The 26299-nt window shown below is 37.9% G+C and overlaps 1 protein-coding gene across 3 annotated transcripts in view; it reads right to left on the bottom strand.

Annotated features, from left to right (window-relative positions):
* LOC128983204 (cytoplasmic dynein 2 intermediate chain 2-like) overlaps positions 1-26299 on the bottom strand; it is a 137282-nt gene that overhangs the window by 91089 nt on the left and 19894 nt on the right. For 2 of the 3 annotated variants that reach the window (XM_054402428.1, XM_054402411.1), the window contains exon 2: positions 14424-14508. The exons of the other annotated variant lie outside the window; for it this stretch is intronic. In XM_054402428.1, coding sequence (XP_054258403.1) covers positions 14424-14508 — 85 coding nt within the window. The remainder of the gene's footprint in view (positions 1-14423; positions 14509-26299) is intronic. 3 annotated transcript variants of the gene reach the window in all.

Here is a 26299-nt window from a genome sequence, read left to right as displayed (position 1 = left end):
CAGTGGCATTGATTCTTTCAGTAACATTTATTTTAACAAAATTAGAGCAGAATTGCAATAAAAAACATAACTATCAGGACCAAACTCGATGATAGGCTCATCTCAGAAGTAGGCCTACTAACAAATCAACAGTGATTATGGTTTTTTTTTTAAGGGAGAGGAGGGAAAATGCTTTTACGCACACAGGTAGCCAGCCTGTAGTGTGAGACTCCTGAATCTATCACAGACTACTCACTAAAAAATCCCCTCTACTCTGTTGGACACAGACCTGGAATTTTTTGTCACATTACTTCAAGTCAGGCCAACATGTGACCTAAGCCCTCAGGGCTCTCACTGTTTTTGGCATTTTGATACTTCATGACCTACACCGCATCCCGGTCAAGGTCGAGTTTCTTGGCGCGGAGAATACCCTGGATGTAATGTGACACACAGGTCCAATTGTCCTCACCCTCCGTCATCATCGGTATGACCGTGTCCACCGACAGCAGTTCTACTAACTGTTGAGCCTCCAGGCGGGGCCTTTCCCAACGCTGGCAGTGGAAAAAGGTATGTTCCACGTCATCAGGAATGCCTGGGCAGTATATGCAATCGGGTGACACGGCTTTGCCCATCCTGAACAGGTACGACCGGAAAAAGCCATGACCCGTCAGAAATTGGGTGAGATAGAAGTCCACCTCTCCACACCGCCGATTAACCCAAGTTTGGACTTGCTTTATCAGTTGCCTGGTCCAGCGTCCCCGAGTCTCCTGTTCCCAGCTCTCCTGCCACAGCTGGTAGGTGCGGTTGCGTTCCTCTGTTCGTGCCTGGTCCTCCCCACGGCGCTGATAAATTGCTTTTCTCTCCGACGCCAAAAGTTTGACGGGGATGACTCCAGCAACCACCAGGACGGCGGGTTCGGACACTTTTCGGTAGGCGGGTGCAACTCTTAGTGCTGCCTGACGCTGCACTCGGGCGAGCCGCATCATATATACCTCCTTATTTAGAGCGTATGCCCACACCTCAGCACCGTACAAGAGTACGGACTGGACAGAAGACATTAACAGCCTTCTACGGCTGGACCGAGGCCCTCCAACATTGGCTATCAACCGGCTAAGAGAGGAGACCACCCTAGCGGCCTTGTCCGCCGTACGGAAAATCTGATCCCGCCAGCTAAGCTTGCTGTCCACCATAATCCCAAGGTACTTGGCAGAACGAACGGTCTGGACTTCGACGGCCCCTACCCTACGGCGCACGATGGTGTCAATCAGTTTTTTTGTTAATATCACGATCTCCGTTTTGCTCAAAGCAAGCGAGAGACCGTGGTCTGTCATCCATGCGTTTATAGTACGCATAACTCGGTCAGCTTTAGCTGAGCCAGCTCAACGCTACGTGCAGCTATCAAAACTGCAACGTCGTCCGCGTACCCAACCAAAACAGTTTCCTCAGGCAATTCAGACCTCAGGAGGCTGTCATACGCGACATTCCAGAGGTCCGGGCCGAGTATGGAACCTTGGGCAGCACCAATAAATGTGACACTCATCGTCCGTGGGCCCTCTGTAGTGTCATACATGAGGAGGCGGAACCGGAGATAATCCTCTATGATACGCATGAGGTATGCCGGGATGTGGAAGGTGTTCTCCAGAGCATCCAGCATATCGCACCACCTCGCCAAATTAAATGCGTTTCGCACATCGAGAGTTACGAGCAGCACAACCCTTCGAGAGTAGTGGTTAAAATCCTCAGCTCTCATCCCGGCTTGCTTCACCTCTTCAACAGCGTCAACCGTAGATCGCCCCATCCTGAATCCATACTGGCGAGGGGACAGGTCCCCCGCAGCGACCACGTCTGAATTCAGTCGGGAACGGATCAGTCTCCCTTCCCCTTCCCAACAAGCACAAGCCTAGCTGTTTTCCAGCACGAGGGGAAAACTCCTTCGACTATGCAGGCGTTGTACATGCGCAAAAGGATCAAGGGGTTAATAGTCAAAACCTTTTTGAGGACTTCGCCGGGTACCCCATCGGGTCCAGGAGCCTTATTGTTCTTCAGGGATAGGACGGCCGCCTCCACCTCTCCAAGACTGAAAAGTGGTACGTCATCCACCCTTCCGAAATCCCGCAGTGGGCGCAACATGTGAGCCGGGAAAAGGGACTCGACTATCCTCTCCATAGTGGCCCCATCCATGACGGAAGGTGGAGAGCGGGTGCCAAGTTTCTTGGTTACAAGTGTGTAACCCAAGCCCCAAGGATTGGAATCGAAATCGTCCCTTAATGTCTCCCAGCAACTGCGTTTACTCCGGTTGATGGCTCGACGAAGAGACCTAGCCACTCTGTAAGCATCCGACTGTCTACAGGTTCTCTGGCCCTGGTAGCAAGTCTTCTGGCTCTCAAAGCTGACCGACGCAATTCCGCAATCTCGGCAGTCCACCAGTACACAGGTCGCTTATTGCAACGGGATCTCCTGCGAGGCATAGACTCATCGCAAGCCGAGACGATTAGTCCCATCATGGATGTAACTAACAACTAGCACTCTACGGCTCAACAAAAATATGTAATCTAGATAGCATTTTAAAGGAGCAAAAAAGAGCGGTTAGAATCATGCTTAAGCTGCAGCATGATGAGTCAGCTAAAGAGCATTTTAAGGACCTAAAAATCTTTACTGTTTACGGGCAGTATATATATGAATCAATAATGATTGCAAAAAAACAAGAAGAATATTCGGAACCAAAAGAAAAATCCCATTCTTATAATTTAAGAAATAAAAACGAAAATGTACAACCACATAGGACTAAATTTTTTGAAAAGAAACCATCCTATGCAGGTAATAGATTTTTAAAATTTATTCCAAAAAATATTAAAAAAGAAACAGATCCAAACAAATTTAAAAAAATATTGAAAGAGTTTTTAATAAATTTAGCAATTTATTCATTTGACGATTTTTTCACCTCCCTTAGTCGCTATGATAAATTATCTTACTAGATTTGTAAAATGTATTTGTTGTTTTTATAACCATTCCTCATGTTTTGCTGTTTTTTATCCTGTTGAACTATTTTGACACTATTTTTATTGTAATTATTTTGACACTATTTATTGTACAATGTACATAAAAATGAATAAAGATATTTGAATTGAATTGAATTGAATTAACACCTCTGCGTGAGCCACGATAGTTGCGGGGGGAACCACCGGTGTTCCTCGTAAGATGGCTTCATTGAATTTTGTCACGTCCAATTTTTTAATATTCCATCGAACGGGCACTTGACGAAACGCGGCTACTTGTCTCTGATGACCATCCAGGACATCAAAAATAATGTACTGGTGGTCACTGCCCGTGTAATCCTCCAGGACTCTCTAGGCTCTGATCCTTGGCAAAAGGGACTCAGATGCAAGGGTTATGTCTGGGATCGTTCCCCGCATCCCAGGGCGCTGGAAAGTTGGCGTGTTTCCCTCGTTGACGACAACGAGTCCGGCTCTGGCAGCAAAGTCCAGAATGTACTTGCCCCGGGAATTGGTGAGGGTCATTCCCCACTCGACAGCCCTAGCATTAAAATCCCCACCCACGACGACGTGTCCTGTGGTATTGCGCACGCTCTCTTCCAGGCGGTCTATCTGCTCACGAAATTCACGGATGGCCTCGTTGGGAGTGAGGTAGACACTAAAGTAAGTGACATCCCGGCACCGAACCCAAACTAAACCTCGGCCCTTCGCGTGACCCCGTACTCGTACTTTCGCTGCATTACGCGCCCAGAATGCAGCAGTACCAAGACTATCAGGGAACCAAAAAGATGGGTCCCTATCACGGTACTGGTACTGTTCGCTGACTAAGAGTGCGTCGACATCGTGTTCTAGGGCAAGCTGACATAGAAGTGCGTCAGCCGACCTGGATCGCTCAAGGTTGCACTGAAGGATTCTTATCTTCGTGAAAGGACTTTCGCTTGCTGTAGTGCAGATTTGAATACACTACACTGTCCAGACCCAGCTATATGCTTCAAGTGTTTGTCAGCAAGCCCATTTTCTTTGCAAAGGAAACAGGACTCGACTTGGCAGTCCTTACGGACGTGACCGAACTCCCCGCACCGAAGGCAGTTCTTGCTTCGGTCGGGTCCCTTGCAGTTTCGGGAGGAATGGCAGAAACAGAGGCATTTAAAACACCTCTTCACTTCTGAGCCTGCAGTTGACCCAGCCGACTCTCAGATGCTGGAGTACCAGCATCTTCGTGGCATGTGCGTCTGCCATTTCGGCGACCGCCATCCGCTGCTGACTCCTGTTCGGTTTTGTGAGCCACACCTTAAGGAAAGCCGTTTGCCCGCCAAGCTCGGGGACAGCTTTCTTCAAGGCCTCAACAACATCAACCTCCGTCGACACACAATCAATGTCTCGAACCTCGACTGATGTCTTTGGTTCAAGAGCACGGATGGTGCCCTGGCCTTCAACAGCTGCCTTCAGTTCGGCAGTAAAGGCTGCATTGTCTTTCGACTTACCCAGTTCAAGGAGAACGTTCCTGTCCCGGGTTCGTCTAATCGACCGTACAACCGTATCGGTCTGCTCTGGCTTAGCCTTGGCCTTAATTGCACCCAAGACCTCGGCGAAAGATCTCCCCCCTGAGGGCTTGACCAGGATTGCCTCCGTCCTGGGTTGTTTTGGCCGGGGCTTTTTCGGAGCAGAGACCGAGCCGGGCCCAGTTTGAGCCACACCGGTCGGCTGTGCCTTCACTGCCACATTCCTTATAGAGGCGACCTCCGCCCGCCTCAAATGCCTCTTCTCCTTTCGGGAACAGCGTTTTTCCCACGCAGCCCCAGGTGTCTCTACGACTGACCCCTTTCGGGAACTTCCCTGAAGGGGGGTCGTAGGTAGCTGTGGCTGTTGGTTCTTTACAGGAGCTGCAGCTATGTCCGAAAAGGATCTAGGCACAGCAGACAATAGGTCAGTCTGAGTCGCCTTGGCCTTTACCGTGGTCCTTTTGGTCTGGACACCTTCTTAGACAGAGACACAACCTTCTCGGCAATCTTCTCCATGGCTGCCTTGCTCACCACCCGGCAGGCAAAAACGAAGCCAAGGTCATCCTCCAGTTTGGCCATGCCGTTTTTGACCACTTGATTTACGGCTTTCTGGGTCCAGAAGGTGTCCAGCATAGCCTTGATCGGAGCTCCCATGTCTTGGAGCCGGGTTTCACGACAAGCCCGAAAAGGCTGCGGTGCTATTCTAACCCGGTGCCGCACGGGGTAGTGATTACAGTTGATGGCACAGTAAGTATAATAATTATTTTTATTGTTGTTACCTACCATAATGTTATTTTGCATTTAGTGAAGTCTAAATTTGCACAGGTATATTTTGTATACAATATTAATCAATCTTATGTAGTCCAAATCTATCATCTACATTTTTACTCAAATCTTACTAATATTATAAATGTGAAAGTTTGTGTGTTTGTTTGTTTGAAGTTCAATCGCGCATTAACTACTGGATGGATTGGGCTGAAATCTGGCACGATGATAGCTCACATTCCCAATTGACGTATAGACGTATTCTTATCTCAAAAATCCTTTCGGGCCCCAGTGGCTCTGTAGTTCCCCATGTTAACCTTATGGGTATTCTAATTTAAAGGGTACTAAAGAATTTAGGCAGCTGTTTTAACTAAAAAAGTTGGTTCTATGATATGCAAAAGCATTAAAAGTTATAAGATTTATCAACAGGGTGCAGCACTATTATTCTTTTATTTATGAAAACAGCTAATTTGAACCAAGCAGCAACAAAAAACCGTGATACGCCTATATGCAATGAGAACTGTCAAAGTTGGATTGTTTACACTTATGTTTATGTTTTTAATTCCATGAATAATTTGGGATATTTTGCGAATCTTTAATAATTTATTTTTCTTTAATTGTTTAGTTGAAGTGGTAGAACATAATGGCTATGGTAGATGTGTAATACTATATAGTATACCGTACCCTAAATTTAAAGAAGAAAATTTTATCAAGCAATGTCCTTCCCCATTGTAGAATTCTAGAATCCCCCATGAGGAAGAACAAATTGCGAGATTGTTGGCTAGTGTTGAAAGGGAGGACAGGGATCAACATTTAGTGGCAAGACCTAATGGTGCGTTTGTTCAGGAACTTTTTTGTTCCAAGAAAAAGAGCTTTGACAAAATGAGTAATCCTTTTAAAAAATGATTTTTTTCATTAGACGATAGGTGTTTTATTTCAAAGAATATTGCAATTTTTTCTAAGAGCTTTGACAAAGTAAGTTGTCCTTATGAAATGATCTTTTTTCATAATACCATGGGTGTTTTTATGTCATACACTGATGCAATTTTTTTTGTCTAAGAGCTTTGATTGAATGAGTTGTCTTTGTAACAAATGATTATTTTCATTAGACCATACGTGTTTTAATGTCATACACTATTAACAATTTTGTATAACATACGATAGTACTGTATATGTACAAAAAGTAAGTCTTTTTTATCCACAACACTCATGTATTTTAATTGTTTATTATAACATTTTCTATTTGATATAGGTACAACTTAAATAATAGTGTAATAACTCATAAAAAATAATTTTATTTAAGTTTTATTGCTATTAAAATGTTTTTTACTCATTATTGTATAGTTGTTGTACTCCCAGAGGTAACTTCCGTGAGCGCCCTTTGGTGTTTGAAAATCAATGCGCCCGACGGAAGGTTAATGAGCTGCAGGGAAAGAGGCCTTACCATAATCAAAGCATTTGGGTTATTTGTACACTTAGTTTTAGGGTTTGTTTTAACTAACAAATTACTTCCAAAATTATTTGTTTCAAATTTTTTTCTAAGTAAATATATTTGTAAGTTGCGTATTTTTAAAACATAAATCATAATATATAGGTCTACATACAGAGTGTATATAAAGTCCCGCAGGGGCTTAATATTTTCCAAACGATAACAGATAAATCAATGAGATTTGATAAATCAAAACAGCACCTAAAAATCTACTTTTTGAAGGAACTGTCAGATTTCTGTCGTATCATAGGGACTTCCCGCAAGGAGTCAGAAGGAAATCTTAAATAGGAGCATAGGTTAATATGTACATCCAATTAAAGGGCTTTATTAGCAGAATTACAATGCTGCAAATTTGAACTCAAACGGACAACCGAGTCAAAAATGGTAGCCGTTCAAAGATATCTTGAATCTGTCATTTTGAATCTTTGATTGGCTGCCAATTTTTACTCAGTTGTTCTTTTGAGCTTTAATTTGTGGTATTGTAATCTACTAAAAAATACCTTTAATTTTATGTGCATATCAACCTTTGCTTACTTTTATGTTTGAAGTAAATACATAAATTGATAGGTAAATTAGTTTAATAAAACAGAACTGAACTTATTCATGAGTCAAAAACTAGAAACAATACCCCTGCCGCAGCAAACCTGCAGACTAAGCGAATTTCCATTAACCTGATTGGATTTACACTAAAATGCCTCCATAAAAATAGCACATTTATTTCCTATTTAAATAGAATTAGTTTAACGAGTACTTAGGTTTGCTGCAACAGGGAGGGTAAAAAATATTTTTTTTATAAAATAATAATAGTTTAGTAAGAAATAAAAGTATTTTCCAAAATCGATCAAAATATGTTCATAAACAAGCAAACTACAACAGTTGACTTATTCTCCATAAGAATAACATGGGAATTTTAAAATTACAATTTTTTTGAATTTTCTCCGTAACAATTAGGCGCATGATAACGCTTCAATATACTAAATTATTTGTTTTTTTAAGCTCTACAAAATGGTTTAAAAAGAAATTGTGAAATTTTGTGTTTTTAGGGTCAAAAATGGGAAAAACCTATTTTTACCCCATAAAATCCCCCATAAACCCCCGTTCCCATAGTCCGATCATGCTGGTTCGCGAACTCATTCAAGTTTATCCCGCCTTACACCTTTAAACCAAATTTTATCATAATCGGACAAAAATTTCTCAAGTTATCGTGCGGATGGACATATATATATATATATATATATATATATAAATAATTGAAAACATTAGTACCCTTTTTAATTAATAAACGACATGTTTCGACACTTAGGTCATAGTCATGTTTACATTTACAAATACAATAACAAAAATAATCACAATCATACTTATTATATACTGGGTGGCGCATAAAGAACGCATGGATTTGAGTTGAGTGGTGAGAGCAATAGGAGCGTAGTGGAGGGACTGGGCCTGGTTGTTTTGTAGGTTAGGGTGTCCAGTTTTAGTAGCAATGGTGCAGTGGTCCGTGGTACATCGCATTTTTGCGGTAGAACATTTATTCAAAAGTAATTAAATCTGTTTAAACTGTTCAACGGCTTTTCTGCACAAAGTATGTTCCGCGAGTCCTCAAAAAAGTACGCTAAGGCCCAAGAATTCCCACTTTCGAAAGTTACACCAAACGTTAAGTTTCAAATCATGCAGTGGTGTTTGATGTAATTCTTTTGGGTCTTCTGCTGCCAAATAGCGCCAGTCCTGCTTATTGACATAACTATCCAAATGAAACTGCGCTCCATCATTAACATCATAAACAAAACGCCATCAGTGGCAAGAACATCCATTCTCTCAAAACAGTCTCCATTGTTCGTAATCACGTTCTTAAATCTTCTGTACGATCATAATTTTGTAAGGATGAAATTTTAACTCATCTTTCAGGTTGCCCTGCAACGAGCGCCAAGACAAGCACACAGTTGGAGCGCATCGCCTAGTGTAGCGGTGAGGGCTTTGAATAACAGACGCCCTTTACTCTGTCGACATTTTGTGGAGTTCGCGCCGTGCAAGGACGACCAAACCACTTCTGCTTCATAGCTGATTCAGTTGTGCGAAAAGAAGCTACCCAACAAAGTATTGTGTTGCGATCGGGTTTTGTTTTGAACCATTGAACAGTTATATCAGATTCATTATTTTTGAATAAACGTTCTACAGCAAAAACGCGATGCACCAGGTCGATTGCACCATTGCTACTAAAACTGGACGCCCTAACCTACAAAACAACCAGGCCCTGTCCCTCCACGGACGCTCTTATTGCTCTCACCACTCAACTCAAATCCATGCGTTCTTTATGCGCCACCCAGTATATATATATATATATAAATTTGAACGAATGGTGTTTTTGGCCTCTGGGGACATCAAAATGAAAAAGTAAATCGGTCCCGGGCTTAGGTCTTACCATGAGACCTACGGTAATAGCTACTTCCCTATAGGGAAATTCGCTAAAAACAATAACAAAAACAAGTTAAAAGTCAGCTGCAATTTAAACAATGTTAAAACATATCACTTCTTCCCACCAAGTTTAGGCTTCTTCAATTAACCTCCTCTGTGGCCTGAAGGTCCTTGTTGATCTTCACAGCTGAGGAGGTACATTCGGGTGTGGTAAAGCTTCTGCAGGGGATGTTCTAGGTCGTAGCTGAGGAGTGAAATTCGGAAGTTGTGAAGCTACTGTAGGGAATGTTGTAGGGCTAGGGAATACAGCTGGTGATCCATGGTTTTCTGAATTCCGAACATGTACTTCTGCATTTCGTACTTGGAAATCTGAAGAAGACAGTAGCTGTGGTAATTGTTTAATGCAGGGGTCGACTTCCTCTTCCGATTCATTGTCTTGGTAAAATTTCCGCATTTGACTTGTATGTCTTTTAGTGTGTCCATTAGAATCAATCAACCATGTGTTTCCACCTAACTGTCTAAGTATGGTTCCTATTTTCCATTTTACTTTCCCTTCAACAAAAGTACGAATGTACACTTTACTCCCAATAGAAAAGCCTCTGGTTTTCTTATATCGCAGCACTTCAGAAGGTTCATCTCTTGAGTTTATCTCTTGTGAAGGTTTGATAAAATCTAATTTAGTTCGCATATTACGACCCAAGAACAAAAATGCAGGTGTTTGTCCAGTTGCAGTGTGAGGTGTAGCTCGATAGCGAAATAAATATGTCCTCAAGTTGTCTGTGAACAAGCTAGGCTCTTTATTGTACTGTAATTTGTTCATAGCTCTTTTAAAGGTATCTACATTTTTCTCCACTTGTCCATTAGAACTTGGGTGAGCTACTGGAGTCGTAATATGTTTGATATTATTACGCAAGCAGAAATCTTTAAAACCTTGCGAAGTAAATGAAATTCCGTTGTCTGAGACGATTGTTCTAGGTATTCCATATTTACACAACAAATTCTTGAGCGCTTCTACTGTCTTTTCTGTGGTAATAGAGGACATAGGTACTATTTCTGGCCATTTCGAGAAAGCGTCAATTACTAAGAGAAACATTTGTCCGTAAAATGGTCCAGCAAAATCTAAATGGATTCGACTCCAAGGTTCACTTTCTTTAGGCCAGTTGAATAGATGTTTTTTACTTGGTAAATCTTTTGCAAACAAGTTACATTCACGGCAACGGTGACAAGTCTGTTCAATTAGAGCATCCATACCTGGCCACCACACATGACCCCGAGCCTCTGACTTCATTCTGACCATGCCATTGTGAGATTCATGCAAGTAGTTCATGATGTAAGTTCGGTATTTAGGTGGAATAACAGTTCTTATTCCCCACAGAAGACAGTTATTATGTAGAGTCAGTGCATCTTTCTTAGAAAAATAAGGCTTCAAGTTCTCATCTGGACACTTATTAGGCCAACCAACTTTTACATAGTGCATCACCTTCTTCAAAACAGGGTCCTTAACCGACTCCTCAGCAATTTCAGTACAAGTAATAGGAATCTCGGACTGCACTTCTGTTTGAATTGTCGCTACTATTGTATGGTGTCCCTCATCATTGGAATCAAAAGAATTAGGTTGAAATGACGGTTATCTACTCAAACAATCGACTTTACCAAAATTTTTTGTATATATGTATTCAATGTCATACGTATAGTTAGACAGTATTAGTGCCCAACGCTGAAGTCTATTGGCAGTTGTGGTAGGTACCCCTTTCTTAGATTCAAAAATTGTAAGCAAGGGTCTGTGGTCGGTCTGTAAAATGAAGTGTTTTCCCAGTAGATATGGGCGAAATTTCTTTATCGCAAAAATGATGGCCAGCCCTTCTCTTTCTATTTGAGAATAGTTCGCTTCAGTGGAAGTCAATGTTTTTGAAGCATATGCAATAGGCTTTTCAGAGTTGTCAGAAAATCTATGAAAAATTGCAGCACCTATTCCTACAGCTGATGCATCTACAGCAAGAATGATAATGATGGGCAACTCTGGATTGTAATGTGTTAGTATAGGTGCATTCATTAACAAGTCTTTTAATTTGTTGAAACTGCGTTTACATTGATCAGTCCACAACCAGTCTACTCCTTTCTTCCGCAGTTGGTTTAAAGGATAACAAACTTTTGAAAATTCTGGTATGAATTTGGAGTAGTATGTAACCATCCCTAAAAATGCCTCTAACTCTTTGACATTTGATGGCTGTGGCATATCTACAATGCCTTGAACTTTAGAATCCGAAACTTGTATGCCATTTTTAGTTATGACAAACCCAAGATATGTCACTGTTTCCTGCATAATCTTGCATTTATCTTTGTTCAATTGGAATCCAAACTCTTTAATTTTATTGAAAGTATTCTCTAGATTTTTGTAGTGTTCTTCATCATTGTGCCCTGTAACAATTATATCATCTAGATAGTTTGCTACGCCTGGCAACCCATTCAACATGTTGTACATAACTTTAGAAAATATAGCTGGAGCGGATGCGATTCCAAAACAAAGTCGCTTGTATCTGTAAAGTCCTTTGATGGTATTAATCACTAGTAAGTCTTGCGAATCTCTATCTACTGGTATTGTTAAGTAGGCATCAGATAAATCTATGACTGAGAATTTTTCTCCTCCATTCAACTTAGCAAATATTTCCTCAGGTGTAGGTAGAGGAAATTTCTGAATCTTTAAAGCCTGATTCAATCCTGTTGAAAAATCTGCACAAATTCTTATTTGACCAGAAGGTTTTTTGACAACTACACAAGGTGCAGCCCAATCAGAATAGTCAATTGGTTCTATCAGATCAGCTTCTACAAGTCTGTCGATTTCCTCGCACACTTTGTCCTTTATTGCAAATGGAACTGGCCTTGCCTTCTTGTAAATAGGAGAAGCGTCTTCCTTTAAAATTAAGTGTGCCGTGAATTTTGTACAATGGCCACTTTTGTTACAAAAGAGTTCCTTATTAGAATCAATTAATTTACTTAAGCTCATTCTTGGAAGTGAACTTTGAAACCCTGACCTTTAAATGTCATCAACTTCCTTGGAAACCCATAAAGAATCACTTTGTAATGAATTAAGTGACAATTCGTTGATTTTAAGCTCCTCGATCCAGTCTCTACCTAAAAGATCCTGAGTGCCACCTTCAGCAACGTACAGCTTTAGCTCTCTTTTAGTTTTCCTGAATGCCACTTAACTGTTTGTTCACCAATCAAGTTTATGCAATGACCACTATAAGATGTCAGTTTTGTATTTGAATGTAACAAAGGAAATTTTCCCAATCTTTCCCAAGTTCGTTGACATATAACAGAAACACAACTTCCTGTATCTAGTTGCATATTAATTAAAATACTATTGATACAGATAGAAACCCAAATTGGAGAAAATACACTGACGTTATGACACTGAAGACCAAAAGAAAAAATAGCTTCATTTGTCAACTTAGGTGAACAATCAAGTATGTTAGAGTCGATAAAGGTCCTAGAATCTCTTCCTTTTTCATTGTCAGTGAAATTTACTTGTCTGTTGTACGTTCCTTTTCCATGTCCACCAATTTTTTTGTTTTGAAAATCTGTTCTCCTTTTAATTTTGCAAACTTTTGCTAAGTGACCTTTTGTATCACAATTATTACATATTGCATTTCTTAATCTACATTGGTTCCTAAAATGGTTACCACCACAAGAATAGCATAAATAGTTTGAATTTGTATTTAGAACCTCTCCATTGCTCTCATTATCGGAAAAAGAAATCAGATTTTTCTTTGCTGAAGTGGTAAAAACTGAACTTAATGTTCTAGCAAATTCAAGTACAGTATTGAAATCTGTGTAATCTTTCTGAAGTAAATTAGCTCTAATAGAATCTTCATTAATACCCATTATGAAGGATGTAATGAGAGCATCTTGATAAAAGTCACCAGGGAAATCACAACTGCTGGCTAATTCTTTTAAGTTACTTGCAAAGGTGGACAAAGATTCAACACCTTGCTTCAGTGAAAAGAATTTTACTCTTTCGGCAACTTTAAACTTTACTTGTTTGAAATGTATTACTAGAAGTTCATAAAGTTGTTCATAAGTAAATTCACTAATTTCTTTTGGCTTGCAAATAGTTACCAATGTAAGTACTGTACTATCCAGACAGTCAATGAATAAACATCTTTTAATATCATCATTTGTAATATTGCCCAAACATAAATTTGCCTTGAATTTAATATTCCAAACATCAATGTCGCATGAATTAGGGTTAAATTTTTCACATCTAGGTTGACTTACCAACATAGGATTATTAAGAGTTGCTGGTAATGTATCTTCAGACATTATAATGAATTAAGCTGTGGAATTGAATAAACTATCTTGCACTCTAAGTTTTCCATAAAATCATCCTCGTCGCCAGTTTTATGTTTGAAGTAAATACATAAATTGATAGGTAAATTAGTTTAATAAAACAGAACTGAACTTATTCATGAGTCAAAAACTAGAAACAAAAACAAGTTAAAAGTCAGCTGCAATTTAAACAATGTTAAAAAATATCACTTTTACGTTTATGATTTTCTTCCGATTCCTAGCGGCTGCCCCCCTGAGGAGGTAGCATTGCAAATTCAATGATTCTGTAAACTGCTGCCATTTTTGACTTGGTTGTCCGTTTCAGTTTAAATTTGCGGCATCATACTCTGCTATTAAAGGCCTTTAATTAAGTGTACATATCAACCTATGCTTCTATTTAAGATTTCCTTCTGACTCCTTGCAGGACGTTCCCATGATATTACAGAAAACTGATCTGAACTTGGCGGATTTATTTATTTCACACTAAGCTATTGATATTTTAATAAAAAACACACTTTATTAGTTTCCCTGTAGCAGCTAACCTAGGTACTCGTTAAACATAAATGTTAATTTAATAGATTATATTAGAAAATCAATCCAGGTAAATGGAAATTTGCTTATTCGACAGGTTTGCTGCTGCGGGGGTATTTTAAGTGTTCACAGTCTGAGTTAAAAAAACGGACTGTTATCAAGTTGAGTAATAGGCCTACAGTTGAATTTGGTTTTTAAATTAAATAGAGGATGAAATAATCATTTTACGGCATTTTCAAGGAACCAAAATTTTCTCTTCTGCAACTTGACCTCGTTGCAAGTCACGGGTATGGCGGCTAGTTCATCATAAAATATGTGAGATAGGTTTGTAATAACAATAACATTTCTTTTTGCTTGAATCCTATAAAGAAGAAAACTACAATTACTACACACATAATATCTTGTTATTTAGGCCCTACATACCCCAGTAGTTTGAGCATTGGCAGTCTGAGTATTTTGATTTTCTCTTCTAATATCTAATGTTTGTGTAGAGCTGTCTTCATTATCTCTAAAACATAATATTCAATTATTTATCATTACTTGTAAACTCCCACAGACATTTTTGCTAGAGGTTTACACCGTATCATTAATCTAGGTGATAAGCTTCCATGGTCACTGCAGATTGTCAAATCTTGGTCTTCGGGTGTTGACCGCGTCGTTGAATTAGTTAAACTAGAGGCCGACGTTTCGGATGTGTAGCAGCTATCCATCTTCGGGGCGAACTACTATTCAACTGAAGTAGGTCGTGTGCGTCGTCCTATTTTATATTGGGTGGTGGGGGTGAGGGGTGATGGTAGGTGGAGTCTTGTAGAACGTTCTGGAATGTTGTAGGGGTTCTGGCCTTTCTGGAATGTTGTTGCACTGGGGTTGCTTGATACCTGTGGTATTTTTGTGATCTGTAGAACTTTCTGGGTCACATTTACAAGATAATTTACTGATGATAAACACATTTATCTTGTAAATGTGACCCAGAAAGTTCTACAGATCACAAAAATACCAAAGGTATCAAGCAACCCCAGAGCAACAACATTCCAGAAAGGCCAGAACCCCTACAACATTCCAGAACGTTCTACAAGACTCCACCTACCATCACCCCTCACCCCCACCACCCAATATAAAATAGGACGACGCACACGACCTACTTCAGTTGAATAGTAGTTCGCCCCGAAGATGGATAGCTGCTACACATCCGAAACGTCGGCCTCTAGTTTAACTAATTCAACGACGCGGTCAACACCCGAAGACCAAGATTTGACAACCGTATCATTAAGTTTCTTTTACAACCTAACAAAAGAATCTATATCTATATATATCAAGTCATAAGTATTTTATTGCATAAAACATTCTTCATTACAAAGGCAATGGTGAACAGATGATGGTCAATAAATCTTACTAATATTATAAATCTGAAAGTTTGTAAGTTTGTGTGTGTGTGTGGGTGTGTGAGTTTGTGTGTCTGTATTCACCGAATAGTGGCATCCTTCACAGGCACACGGCCGTACTGTGGCACCTTTTTCAGGGTGCCACAGCTAATTCGATCATTTTTTGGGTTTTCCAGCATTATTACGTCGTTTAAACATCACATGCCACAATTGAGTATTTTTGAACTCGTTGATGTGAGTTTAAGTAGCGCAGGTACACGCCGAATTGTGGAACACGAAACCATACCGGTAGCTAGCGCGCCTCGCGCCGTCCGCTGGAACTATAACTTCCCTAATGCTATGTTGCCAATTCTCGTGCCAGCCTACACTCTAAATAGTGGCACCATGCCACAATTCAGTATATATCAACAGTGTGTCTACAGGATACCACTTAATGAGTTGTAGCGCTTGAGCAGTGTGTAGAACAGTGCAACAAGCACCTAATAAACTAATAATACTGTACTGCTACGTACTATAACACAATTTAAGTACCATAAATAATATACTTTTGCTCCGAGTGGTGAACAATGTTTTACATTACAAATATTTTGTGTGGTAAATAATTATTTAAATTGATTTTATGACTCCATTAAAATAATTATTTTTGTTTACAAACATAAATTGGTAACGTAGTTATTTTGTATCAATTGAATTTTTACATTGAAACAATAACAATGTTTTAGGTTAGAACACTATATAAGTTGTCCTATGCTGCAATTTGTTATCTTAAAAACTATTTTGTGCTGATACATCTATTTTGTTAACATTCTAGTCATGTTGACAAAATATTTTACAATCAGGCCAACATTTCTGAATCACTCAGTAAAGGTAGATTTTGATGCATCATTGCTGAAAGTTATGTTTCGCCTCTCACTCTCAGAGTATTCCAAAGACATCTAATGTTTCAATTAAAATCCATATTTTTTAGCCCCTGAGCTGATCTTGTGACTAAATCAATAAATAAGGTTACCTTCGTCAATCAGCTCATAGAAGTTGAAACATTGTTACGGCCGTTTCAGCATATCCATGCCATCATCAGACGTTCAGCCTAAGTGGCGTCGTTAATATACAAAAACACAAACTGTCACACGCGACGTACACATACATAAACGGGGGTTTTTTACTAAACAGGCCTGTTGATTAGACATATCCGCACAAGAGCAAGTAGCTGACTGGAGTCATTCTTGCGGTGTCGTGTCAGTGGCGGCATTATCATTTGTACTTTGCCCTCTTGGTCTTGAATCCTTCCTCTGACTTAAAATACTATTGAAAATTACATGTGATTTGAATTTTAGTTTGTCATTTAAAATAAGTTCGCTATTGTCATTTTTTGTATGTGCTTTGTAAATTTCAAATTCTTCCAGGGTGTCCAATTTATTGCCTTTTGTACATGTGTGAAGGATTTCCAAGCCAGTGTTGAGGTCATTTAGGTCGTGATTATTGTCCATTAGATGTTGGGCAAATGTAGACTTTTGTTTGTCAGCTTTCGGTTTCGGATGATGCTCCTTATATCTAGTTTTAAAAGTGCACCCCGTTTTTCCTACACAAACACTAGGACAACTAGCACATTGAATTCTGTATACCCCTGACCTGTCACCCTTATCAATAACCTTTCTCGTAACATTAAGTTTGTTCATAGTCTTGTTATTTGTCCTAAAAGTTAACTCTACACCGTGTCTTTTTAATTCTTTGGCCAATACATTCTGTAACGAATGGGAATATTCCACACATACATACTTCTTATCATGCTGAACTTAATTATTTTTATTCCTATTTTTACACTTCTGTTTGTTAATTAATCTGTCGATCATATTTGCTTCAAACCCATTAGCTGTTGCTATGTGCCTAATGATATTGAGTTCTTTCTGATAATTAGTGGGTGACATGGGGACGTTTAGCAGTCTATACACCATACTGTTGTATGCTGCAAACTTTTGTGAGGGTGGATGGTAAGAGGTGTTATGTATTGTCTGGTTTGAAGTAGTTGGCTTCCGGTATATGCTGAAATCTAGTCCATTGTCTATTTTCTCTATGGTCAAATCAACTCGCATTTCACGGTTTGCTTAACAGTTGTAATTAATCAAAATGCTAATAAAACTGACACCGGAACTTTACCCCCGGATATCTACCCCCAGACATCCACCCCCGGACATCTACCCCCAGACATCTACCCCGGACATCTACCCCCGGACATTTACCCCCAGCCATCTACCCCCGGATATCCACCCCCGAAAATCTACCCCCAGAAATCTACCCCCGTGCTTAAAATATGGTACGTATCGGCCAATATTCATTGTTGTAGTTGATTTTAGTAATTGGTTTATAAAAATAACCAATGGCTCTTCGTTTAATAATTACCCTCTAATATCTAGTATTAAGCATGTGATATGTCGTTGTCTTGTTTGATGTCATCTATCTTCCAAATTCATTAAGCTGTAACTGATTTAGGTGGCATTTTTAAGCTTAAGATTCAGTGCCACGCAAATGGTAATTAAAAAGGATATTTTGATAAAGGGCTCCAAAAGCTTAACCCATAAGCATTTGATTTATTTTCAGACAATGATTTAAATGGTTAACCAATTTTCACATACACTCATAGCTAACGGCACATGTACGAGCGCAGATCGTGAAATTTAAAACATATCGATCACTGAAGGAGGTTATTTTCTGATTACTAGTGGTAAAAATGCAATTAAATGTTGATAAAAAGCCTGCTACAGGTTGATTAATAAATTAATATTTTTTCACTATCAATTACCTCCTAGTAATACGAAATAGAATAATCCCTATGTTATAGACACTATCCGGAGTTTTACATTGGCTAAAAAGTCTAGTTGTTTACACAAATAATTAATCGTAAAAAATAAAACATAAACATATTTTATGATTGGGTCTGGTTGTCAATGCTGGTTGTGAAATAACGGAGAATAATGTAAAAGAATAAAATTGTATATTTCGGGATAGGGAAGGTATTTTTACCTCATGGTTCTTTTGGTTTTACGAATTTATTTTAATGGAATTAGAGTTTAGTATGAACATTGCTTAAAATTGTATATTTTTTGGTCATTTTTACGTTTCATACATTAAAGAAGCCAAAACAAGTCTTTAACTCAATTTCTGTCTTGTCTGTCAAGGCCCAGAAGGCATTTTACGTGACCTTCTTCTCAAACACTAGAGCATCGATCGTGATTCGATTTAAATCATCTTTTTGGATTCGGTGGATTGACACGAGTAACTTAAGCCATTAAAATATGGCCTCACTACTTTTGAATTAAAATACATTTTTTTCAAACCCCCATTTTTTTGCATTTTTGTCAAGTTTAGGCTACTCCTAATGTTTACCAGTAATTTATGAAATTCTAATTATTTGTTTGGAGAATACGACATCAATGAAATAACGAACCGCTGTGAAAGATGAAAAGCTGGATAAAGACAATTTTTTTCTAGCTGTCGCTGGAAATTTGTTATTACATTTTGTTTACAAATACTGCAACCATTTCCGATCACGTTTTGTAATAAAATCCAAAACCAAGTAAGATTAAAAACGTTGTGACTCACGTAAAAAACGGATCAAATAAATCGTAAGTGCAATAATATGTAACTAGTGTACATGTTGCTCGAATTCGAGCAATTGCAAAGTATTAAAGGAGTTATTTCAAAATTAATAACAATGAATATTTACAATGAGTTTAAATGAGTCTACTCAAAGATTACCGGTGTGTAACTAAAACCATGTTTATCTTCGTTATTGATAAACCTAAAGCATTCATCCGGCCGGTTTTCTCCTTCTCAAAATGCCTTGCTGTACAGGCAACATAGGTTATTGATAGAGGGCCAATTGAGAACAATAGTCATTTTGAGGTAGTGTTCCATCTCTTGTTTACAGTTGCAGACGATCTATTCTGGTTTTCAACCTGACTTAAAAATTGAACTGATTAGTAATCTGTTCACATTTCACCTTTAAAACTGTTACTGTATAGTGTGAAAGTTGGTCAACCATTGGAAGCACCTTCTAGGAATAAATCAAAGGCTTAGGGGTCAACCTTTTGAAGCCCTAATCAAAATATCCTTTTTAATTACCATTTTGCTCTGCGCAAGATCTTAAGCAGCTTTAAACTGACACCTCAATCGTAACAATCAGCGAAGTAGGTCGGGTGAATAAGGACTGCTAAAGCTTATTGAATTAGGAAGATAGATAATGTTAAACAAGACTATGACATATCGTATGCTTTATACTGGATATTACAAGACAATGCTTAACCGAAGAGCCGTTGATTTCCGGGGGTAGATGTCCAGGGGTAGATGTCTGGGGGTAGATGTCCGGGGGTAGATGTCTGGGGGTAGATGTCCGGGGGTAAATGTCCGGGGGTGGATTTCTGGGGGTAGATGTCCGGGGGTAGATTTCCGTGCTATGGCAAATCACTTTATAATCAAACTATTACATGTTGATTATTTAATAATAAATTGGGGGTAAATTTCCAGTCGCGGGCTGTTTCTCAACCGTGTATAGGCTCTCGTGACGTCAAAATGACGTAGGTGTTTTTTCATGGGGGTAAATATCCGGGGGTAGAAATCCGCTACCCCAATTAAAGTCCTTATAAAATATATATTATTATCAACATGCATAAACTAGTTCAGATTATATATCATCTCACAATCATATTTGCAAAACCTAGTGGACTGAGGTGTTTTAACCAGTCCCCACTAACAAAAGCATAAAATGAAAGGTCCTAAAGACGTTAACATTGAGTCATAACAAGAGTAGTTTATTTATTTCTATACGGCAAACACCATTTTACATTTCACATTGCAATTATATACAGATGGCCAAAAAAGATGACGTAATAATACATGCGTTTGACCATTACAGCTATCTTATCTCCATTACAGTTTAAAAGTTGTAACTGTGATACTGTAAATAATTTGATATTGTTTGATATTATACAATCGTTTTACAATTTTGTCAATCTATCTGTTACTTTAAATACAAATGTATTTTTATTATTCAATGTTTTGTTTTGTAGAACCTTTAGTATTCTCAACTTTATTAATAATAAACCTATTTCAACATACAATATCAATTTTAGGAAATTCCTAGTATGGTTGGAAATATATTGGCATCCGTGAGGTTTGTGTAATGTTTTTTAAAAACACAATATGTTATATTTAACTTCACTTATTATTTATTTAATATGTTTCTAATTCTTGAAATTCTCAGTTAACTGGGAGGTGGAGCAAACAGTTTGTTCTAAAATGAACTTGGAAATTCTAAACAATCTTTTTTCTGTTGGTTTACTTAAAGTCTATAATGTTCAAAAACTATGATATTTAATAGTTGAATTTTTATAACGTATCAACACATTATTTTTAATTGGTCACCAAACTGATTCTTGAATTTTTGAATTAGTAGTTGTAAGAGTACGCAAAACTGCAGAGAGTCCTTGAAAATGCTTGTGCAATGATATAGTTTAAAATTATAAAAGAAACCCTTCACAAAATTGTATTAACAGGACCAGAGGACCAATATGCACATGGTATTTCATTTGTAGGAGGCAAAAAATTCAAATCATATTAATTTATGATTGCCAATAGATTTTGGGTTTCCTTAAAAACAATTATATAGAACTGTCTGCAAATGTCGATAAAACTAATTTTATAAGAAATGGTAGATTCTTCTGTAGCTCTGTAGGCGACTATTTTGGTCACACAAGGAAGTCCAAACTTATATCTTAGTTTGAACAACGTCATCTTGATTTTACATTGTACAAGATACATAATCGACACATAGGCTTACTAAAATACCCCCGCCGCAGCAAACCTGCAGACTAAGCGAATTTCCATTTGACTGATTGGATTTACACTGAAATGTCTACTTAAAAATATAACATTTATTCCCGATTTAAATAGAATTAGTTTAAAAAGTACTTAAGGGAGTTTTATGCTGCATCAGGGAGGGTAAAACTGTTTTTTTTTTTTTTTTTGTAAAATGCTTATAGTTAGTAAGAAATAAAAAATTTTCAAAATTCGATCAAAATATGTTCATAAACAAGCAAACTACAACAGTTTACTTATTCTCCATAAGAATAACATGGGAATTTTAAATTTACAATTTTTTGAAATTTTCTCCGTAACCATTAGGCGCATAATAACGCTTCAATATACTAAATTATTTGTTTTTTTAAGCTACAAAATGGTTTAAAAAGAAATTGCCAAATTTTATGTTTTTTGAGTCAAAAATGGGAAAAACCTATTTTTACCCCATAAAACCCCCCATAAACCCCCGTTCCCATGGTCCGATCATGCTGGATCGCGAACCCGTTCGAATAAACGTAGGTTTACACGTTTGTACCAAATTTCATCAAAATCGGATCATTTTTGCTCGAGTTATCGTGCTAACGGACACATATATATATATATATATGAATTTGAACGAATGGTGTTTTTGGCCTCTAGGGACCTCAAAACGAAAAAAAAATCGGTCCCGCGTCCAGGTCTTACCATGAGTACTACGGTAATAGCTTATTCCCTATATGGGAAATTTGCTAAAAAGTAGTAAAGACAGTGACTTGTGATGAACCGCGCAGGCATCTTGCCTCTAAGACTGACGTTTTCCAAACGAATATAGAAGTTAGATCTACATTCTTGATTTTAGGCTTGAAATAAGTTTGTTTGTGGGTAAGAGCGAATGAGTAAGCATGAACAATAATTAATCCCCTTTACCCTTCTCCCCGACACGCCACCATACCACGGCATCTTACTAGCAGAGCTCAAGGTCATTGACGTAATTGTAATGAACTAAATTTAGACTTCCACCTCCCGAATGTCACCAATAGGCCCTAAATGTTGGTATGTAACAATTAATGACGGTTGAACAATGACCTTTAAAATATGCTTTTAATTTGTTTTCTAGCGTTTACCGTATCTTACAAAAAGTTAGTTTACATAATTAATAACAATTCTCAAGAGCTACAAATTAATTTATAATATATGTATCTATATCGTATTAAAGGTTTGGCGTGGTCACAAGATGGTTTCTGAAACTCTTTATACAACTCTCCTTTATAAATTTTTTAAAAAATATGATCCAAGAAATTGAGCTCTTTAGCCACAAAATCCACCTTTTTTAACTTACCTGACAAAAAAATTAAAACAGTAGCAGCCGACGAACTTTTTTATGTCATATTTTAAAACTCATTTAAAAGTACCGACTTTATTTCAAGATTTAAAATAGAAAATAGAAACTTTTAAGCTTTTAATTAGAACCAATAGTGTCCTAGACTAATTGACATCTTTCATACGAAGTTTCAACGATTTACATTTAGTCTAAATAGGCTAAATGTCAAGTTATTTTGAAGCTGGACATTGAATTTTGGTGCCGTTTTCATTGGCATCTACCACTTCTAACCTGCACTAAGATGGCGGGCCTGGCCTCAACTGCTTGTATGTTAGTTAGATAGGCGTGCTCCATCTATTGGTCTTATGTGATCGTTGATTAAAGCTAACGGAATTCTGATGAAAATTTGAACATGAATTATTAGCAGTTTTGCAGGGATGATAAAAAATAGTTTTTTTTTTAAATTTGAATTGCTTGTCAGTTGGCAACAAATCTTAGAGATGTGTTTACATTTTTTAGGACAAAATTGAATTGGCAGATATCATGGTAAAGAAGCGTACTAGAAAAAGTTACTGTCGCCTCATCCAATTTTTACAACAGTCAGCTGTTGACATGCTAGGCGAGCAACCGCGACAGTGAGGATGGGGAACAGCTGATTTCATGTTCCTAGTTGGCAAATTGTCTGCTAGCTACTAACGTTCACATGCATAAGCCATCAGCGGTAGCACCAGTTGCCTCATTGACTATATAAACACTTGTGTTAAGGTTTAAATACAGTAATCAATGCTATTACTGAATTTGATACTACAGTATATGAAATGGAGAAAAACGTTACCTTAAAAATAACAAAATTTCCCAATTTATATCCAGACCATTTTAAATAGCTTAAAAAACAAATCATTTTGTATATCAAAGTGTTTTTGTACGGTTATTGGTAACAGGACAAATTCAAAAATTGTAAATTTAAAATTCCCATGTTATTCTTATAAAGAAGATTGTAAAATGTTGTAGTTTGCTTGTTTATGGATATATTTTGATCAAACTTGGCAAATTTATTCAAACAATTACAAAACTATTTGGATCATGAACGGTACTCTAGTTTTCTCAAGGTAGGACACGTGAATTGGAATTTTGGCGTTACAGACACAATGACAGAAACAATCAAACAAACGTACAGATATTGACATAAGACTCGTTTCGGCTTTCTTATTATATAACACGTAGAAATAACCAAACACTTCATGAATATACGCAATGTACAGACAAAACAGTAAAGACTTTATAATCTTATAATTAACTATAGTGTTTCTGCCCGTGCTTCGCAAAGGGGTGAGAATCTTTGGGTCTCTAAATCCACCGTAAAAAATAGTATATTTCGTACCTAGGGCCGAAAGCGAGGTTTTGCCGACTCGAGATCGGGTTTTAAGTTCGAGACGAATTCGAGAACGTGAAACGATCGAGAGCTGCAAACCCATTTTGGCTCGTGGTACGAACGCTATTTTTTACCCAAGTATGTTTTGCAATATAACGTCCCTCTTTTATTTATGTGAAATATTTTGAGGAATCAGCAAAATCAAAAACAACAATGAATAGTTGTCTAGGCAGCTGTGACAAAAAACAAGTCTATTGCAATGCCATGGATACAGCTTGTGCATTTAATCTTTGTGTATTAATCTTTTAAGTAAATAAGCGAACAAGTGATTTTGCGGCCCTAGGGATGTAAACGCCTGCTCGGCCCCTATATGACGATGACAGCTGGCATGGTCAGAAAAACATAACTTTCAGCCACAAATTAACGTAGGTAAAACAGCTAAAATATCATAGTGTGGTGAAAAAATCGTTACACATACTTGAATTAATTATACTTGAATTAATACACATACGTTACTGTTATGTATCAAGAAATAAGTCCATATGTTTTATTTATAACATCTGTCAGATGACTGTTTATATTATTATGTTTTGTTTACTTTTTAGTTGAGTCTGATTTGTGAGTTCAATAAATTCAGTTGTGTTAATTATGTTTCAATTTACTAAACTGGCGACGAGGATAATTGGATAATGGATCTCAATAAGCCTGATCGTTTTGACCCCCATACAAATCCTGCAAGTGTCGCACAGCGTTGGGGTACATGGATTAAGCAATTTGAGAGGTATGCTTTAGCTGCAGACATTACCAATGATGTAAGGAAAACTGCACTAGTACTTAATCTAGCTGGTGAGGAAGTGGCTTACATTTTTGACAGTTTACCACAACCTAATGAAATAACGTACAAAAATGTTATAAAACTATTAACTGACTATTTCGCTCCTACCAAAAATGTCCTTTTTGAAATATTTAATTTTAGGAAGTGTCATCAAGCAGAATCAGAGTCGTTTAACTCTTTCTATTCTCGACTAAGAACATTAGCTGTGAACTGTGAATTCAAAGACTTGGATAGGGAATTAATTATGCAAATTTTGATTGGATCTAGAAGTGATGAGTTAAGGAATAAAATTTTGAAAGATCCTACTATTAAACTTCAGGATGTTGTTATTGCAGCTAAGTCAAATGAATTATTTCAAATTCAAAGTAAGGAACTTTCTTTCAGTAGCTCAAGTTTTGCTAATGCACATAAAATTGACCATTCAAACAGGAAATTTGTTGCATTTAACAACAATCCAGCTCACTCTGTTACACCTAATGTTTGTCTTGGTTGTAGACTAAGACATTTTAGAAGGGATTGTCCCCATCTTCAGACTACTTGTAATATTTGTAAGAAAATTGGGCATCTAGCACGAGTTTGTAAAGGAGGGAAACCACGCCCCAAAGAATATTTTAGCCAAAAACACGGATCAAAGGGACAGCGGGCTCATGAAGTTTTGTCAGAGGAAACCAATTATGAACAAGAAGAAACGTTTCCACCTCAATCAAATAACGAAACAACTCAATACGTCCAGGAAGTTAACTGCACTAAAGTACCGGAACTGTATACAACTGTCAACATAAATAATCACAAAGTTCTAATGGAAGTTGATACTGGTGCAGGTGTTTCTATCATAGGAGGAGAAATATGGAATACAATTTCTCATAAAAACTGTAAACTGCAACCTTCTCCTTGGAAACTCAAGGATTACAGTGGTAAACCTGTAAGTGTTTTAGGTCAGACTAATGTTTATGTGAAATACGGTAAGTTCAATGGTTTCCTTCCGTTAGTCATAACTGAAGGTAATAGAAATAGTTTATTGGGGCGTAATTGGCTAAAAAGTCTTAACATTGAAGTAAACGGAGTACTTTCAATCAACTGTCATGAATCTGAAGTTCTTAGTAAAGCTCAGCTGGATGTTCAACATCTAAAAAGTGAATTTTCCGATGTATTTTCAAATTCTTTAGGGTGCTATAAAGGACCTCCAATCGAACTGAAAATTGACCACAATTATAACCCAATTCACTTAAGAGCGCGCCCTTTACCTTATGCATTGCAGGCCCCGGTAGAAGAAGAGCTGAATAAGTTAGTTAATCAGGGAGTGTTAGAACCTGTTCAGGTATCGGATTGGGCCACACCAATTGTTGTTTCCGTAAAAAGCAATGGTAAAATACGAATTTGCGGTGATTATAAGGCAACGTTAAACAAAGCTATCCAAGATCATCTGTACCCTATTCCACCAATCTCTCAGCTCTTAGCAAACTTAAACCAAGGGAAATATTTTGCTAAGTTAGATTTAGCCCAAGCTTATCAACAACTGGTTGTTGACGAGAAGTCGGCACTAGCTCAGACACTAAT

Source organism: Macrosteles quadrilineatus, unplaced genomic scaffold, assembly GCF_028750875.1.
Source record: "Macrosteles quadrilineatus isolate MER2022 unplaced genomic scaffold, UCM_ALF_1.0 Scaffold_1__1_contigs__length_201487025, whole genome shotgun sequence".
In the NCBI taxonomy this organism is placed as follows: domain Eukaryota; kingdom Metazoa; phylum Arthropoda; class Insecta; order Hemiptera; family Cicadellidae; genus Macrosteles; species Macrosteles quadrilineatus.
Note: the sequence above shows the minus strand (reverse complement) of the source record. Positions and strands in the feature narration are given on the sequence as shown.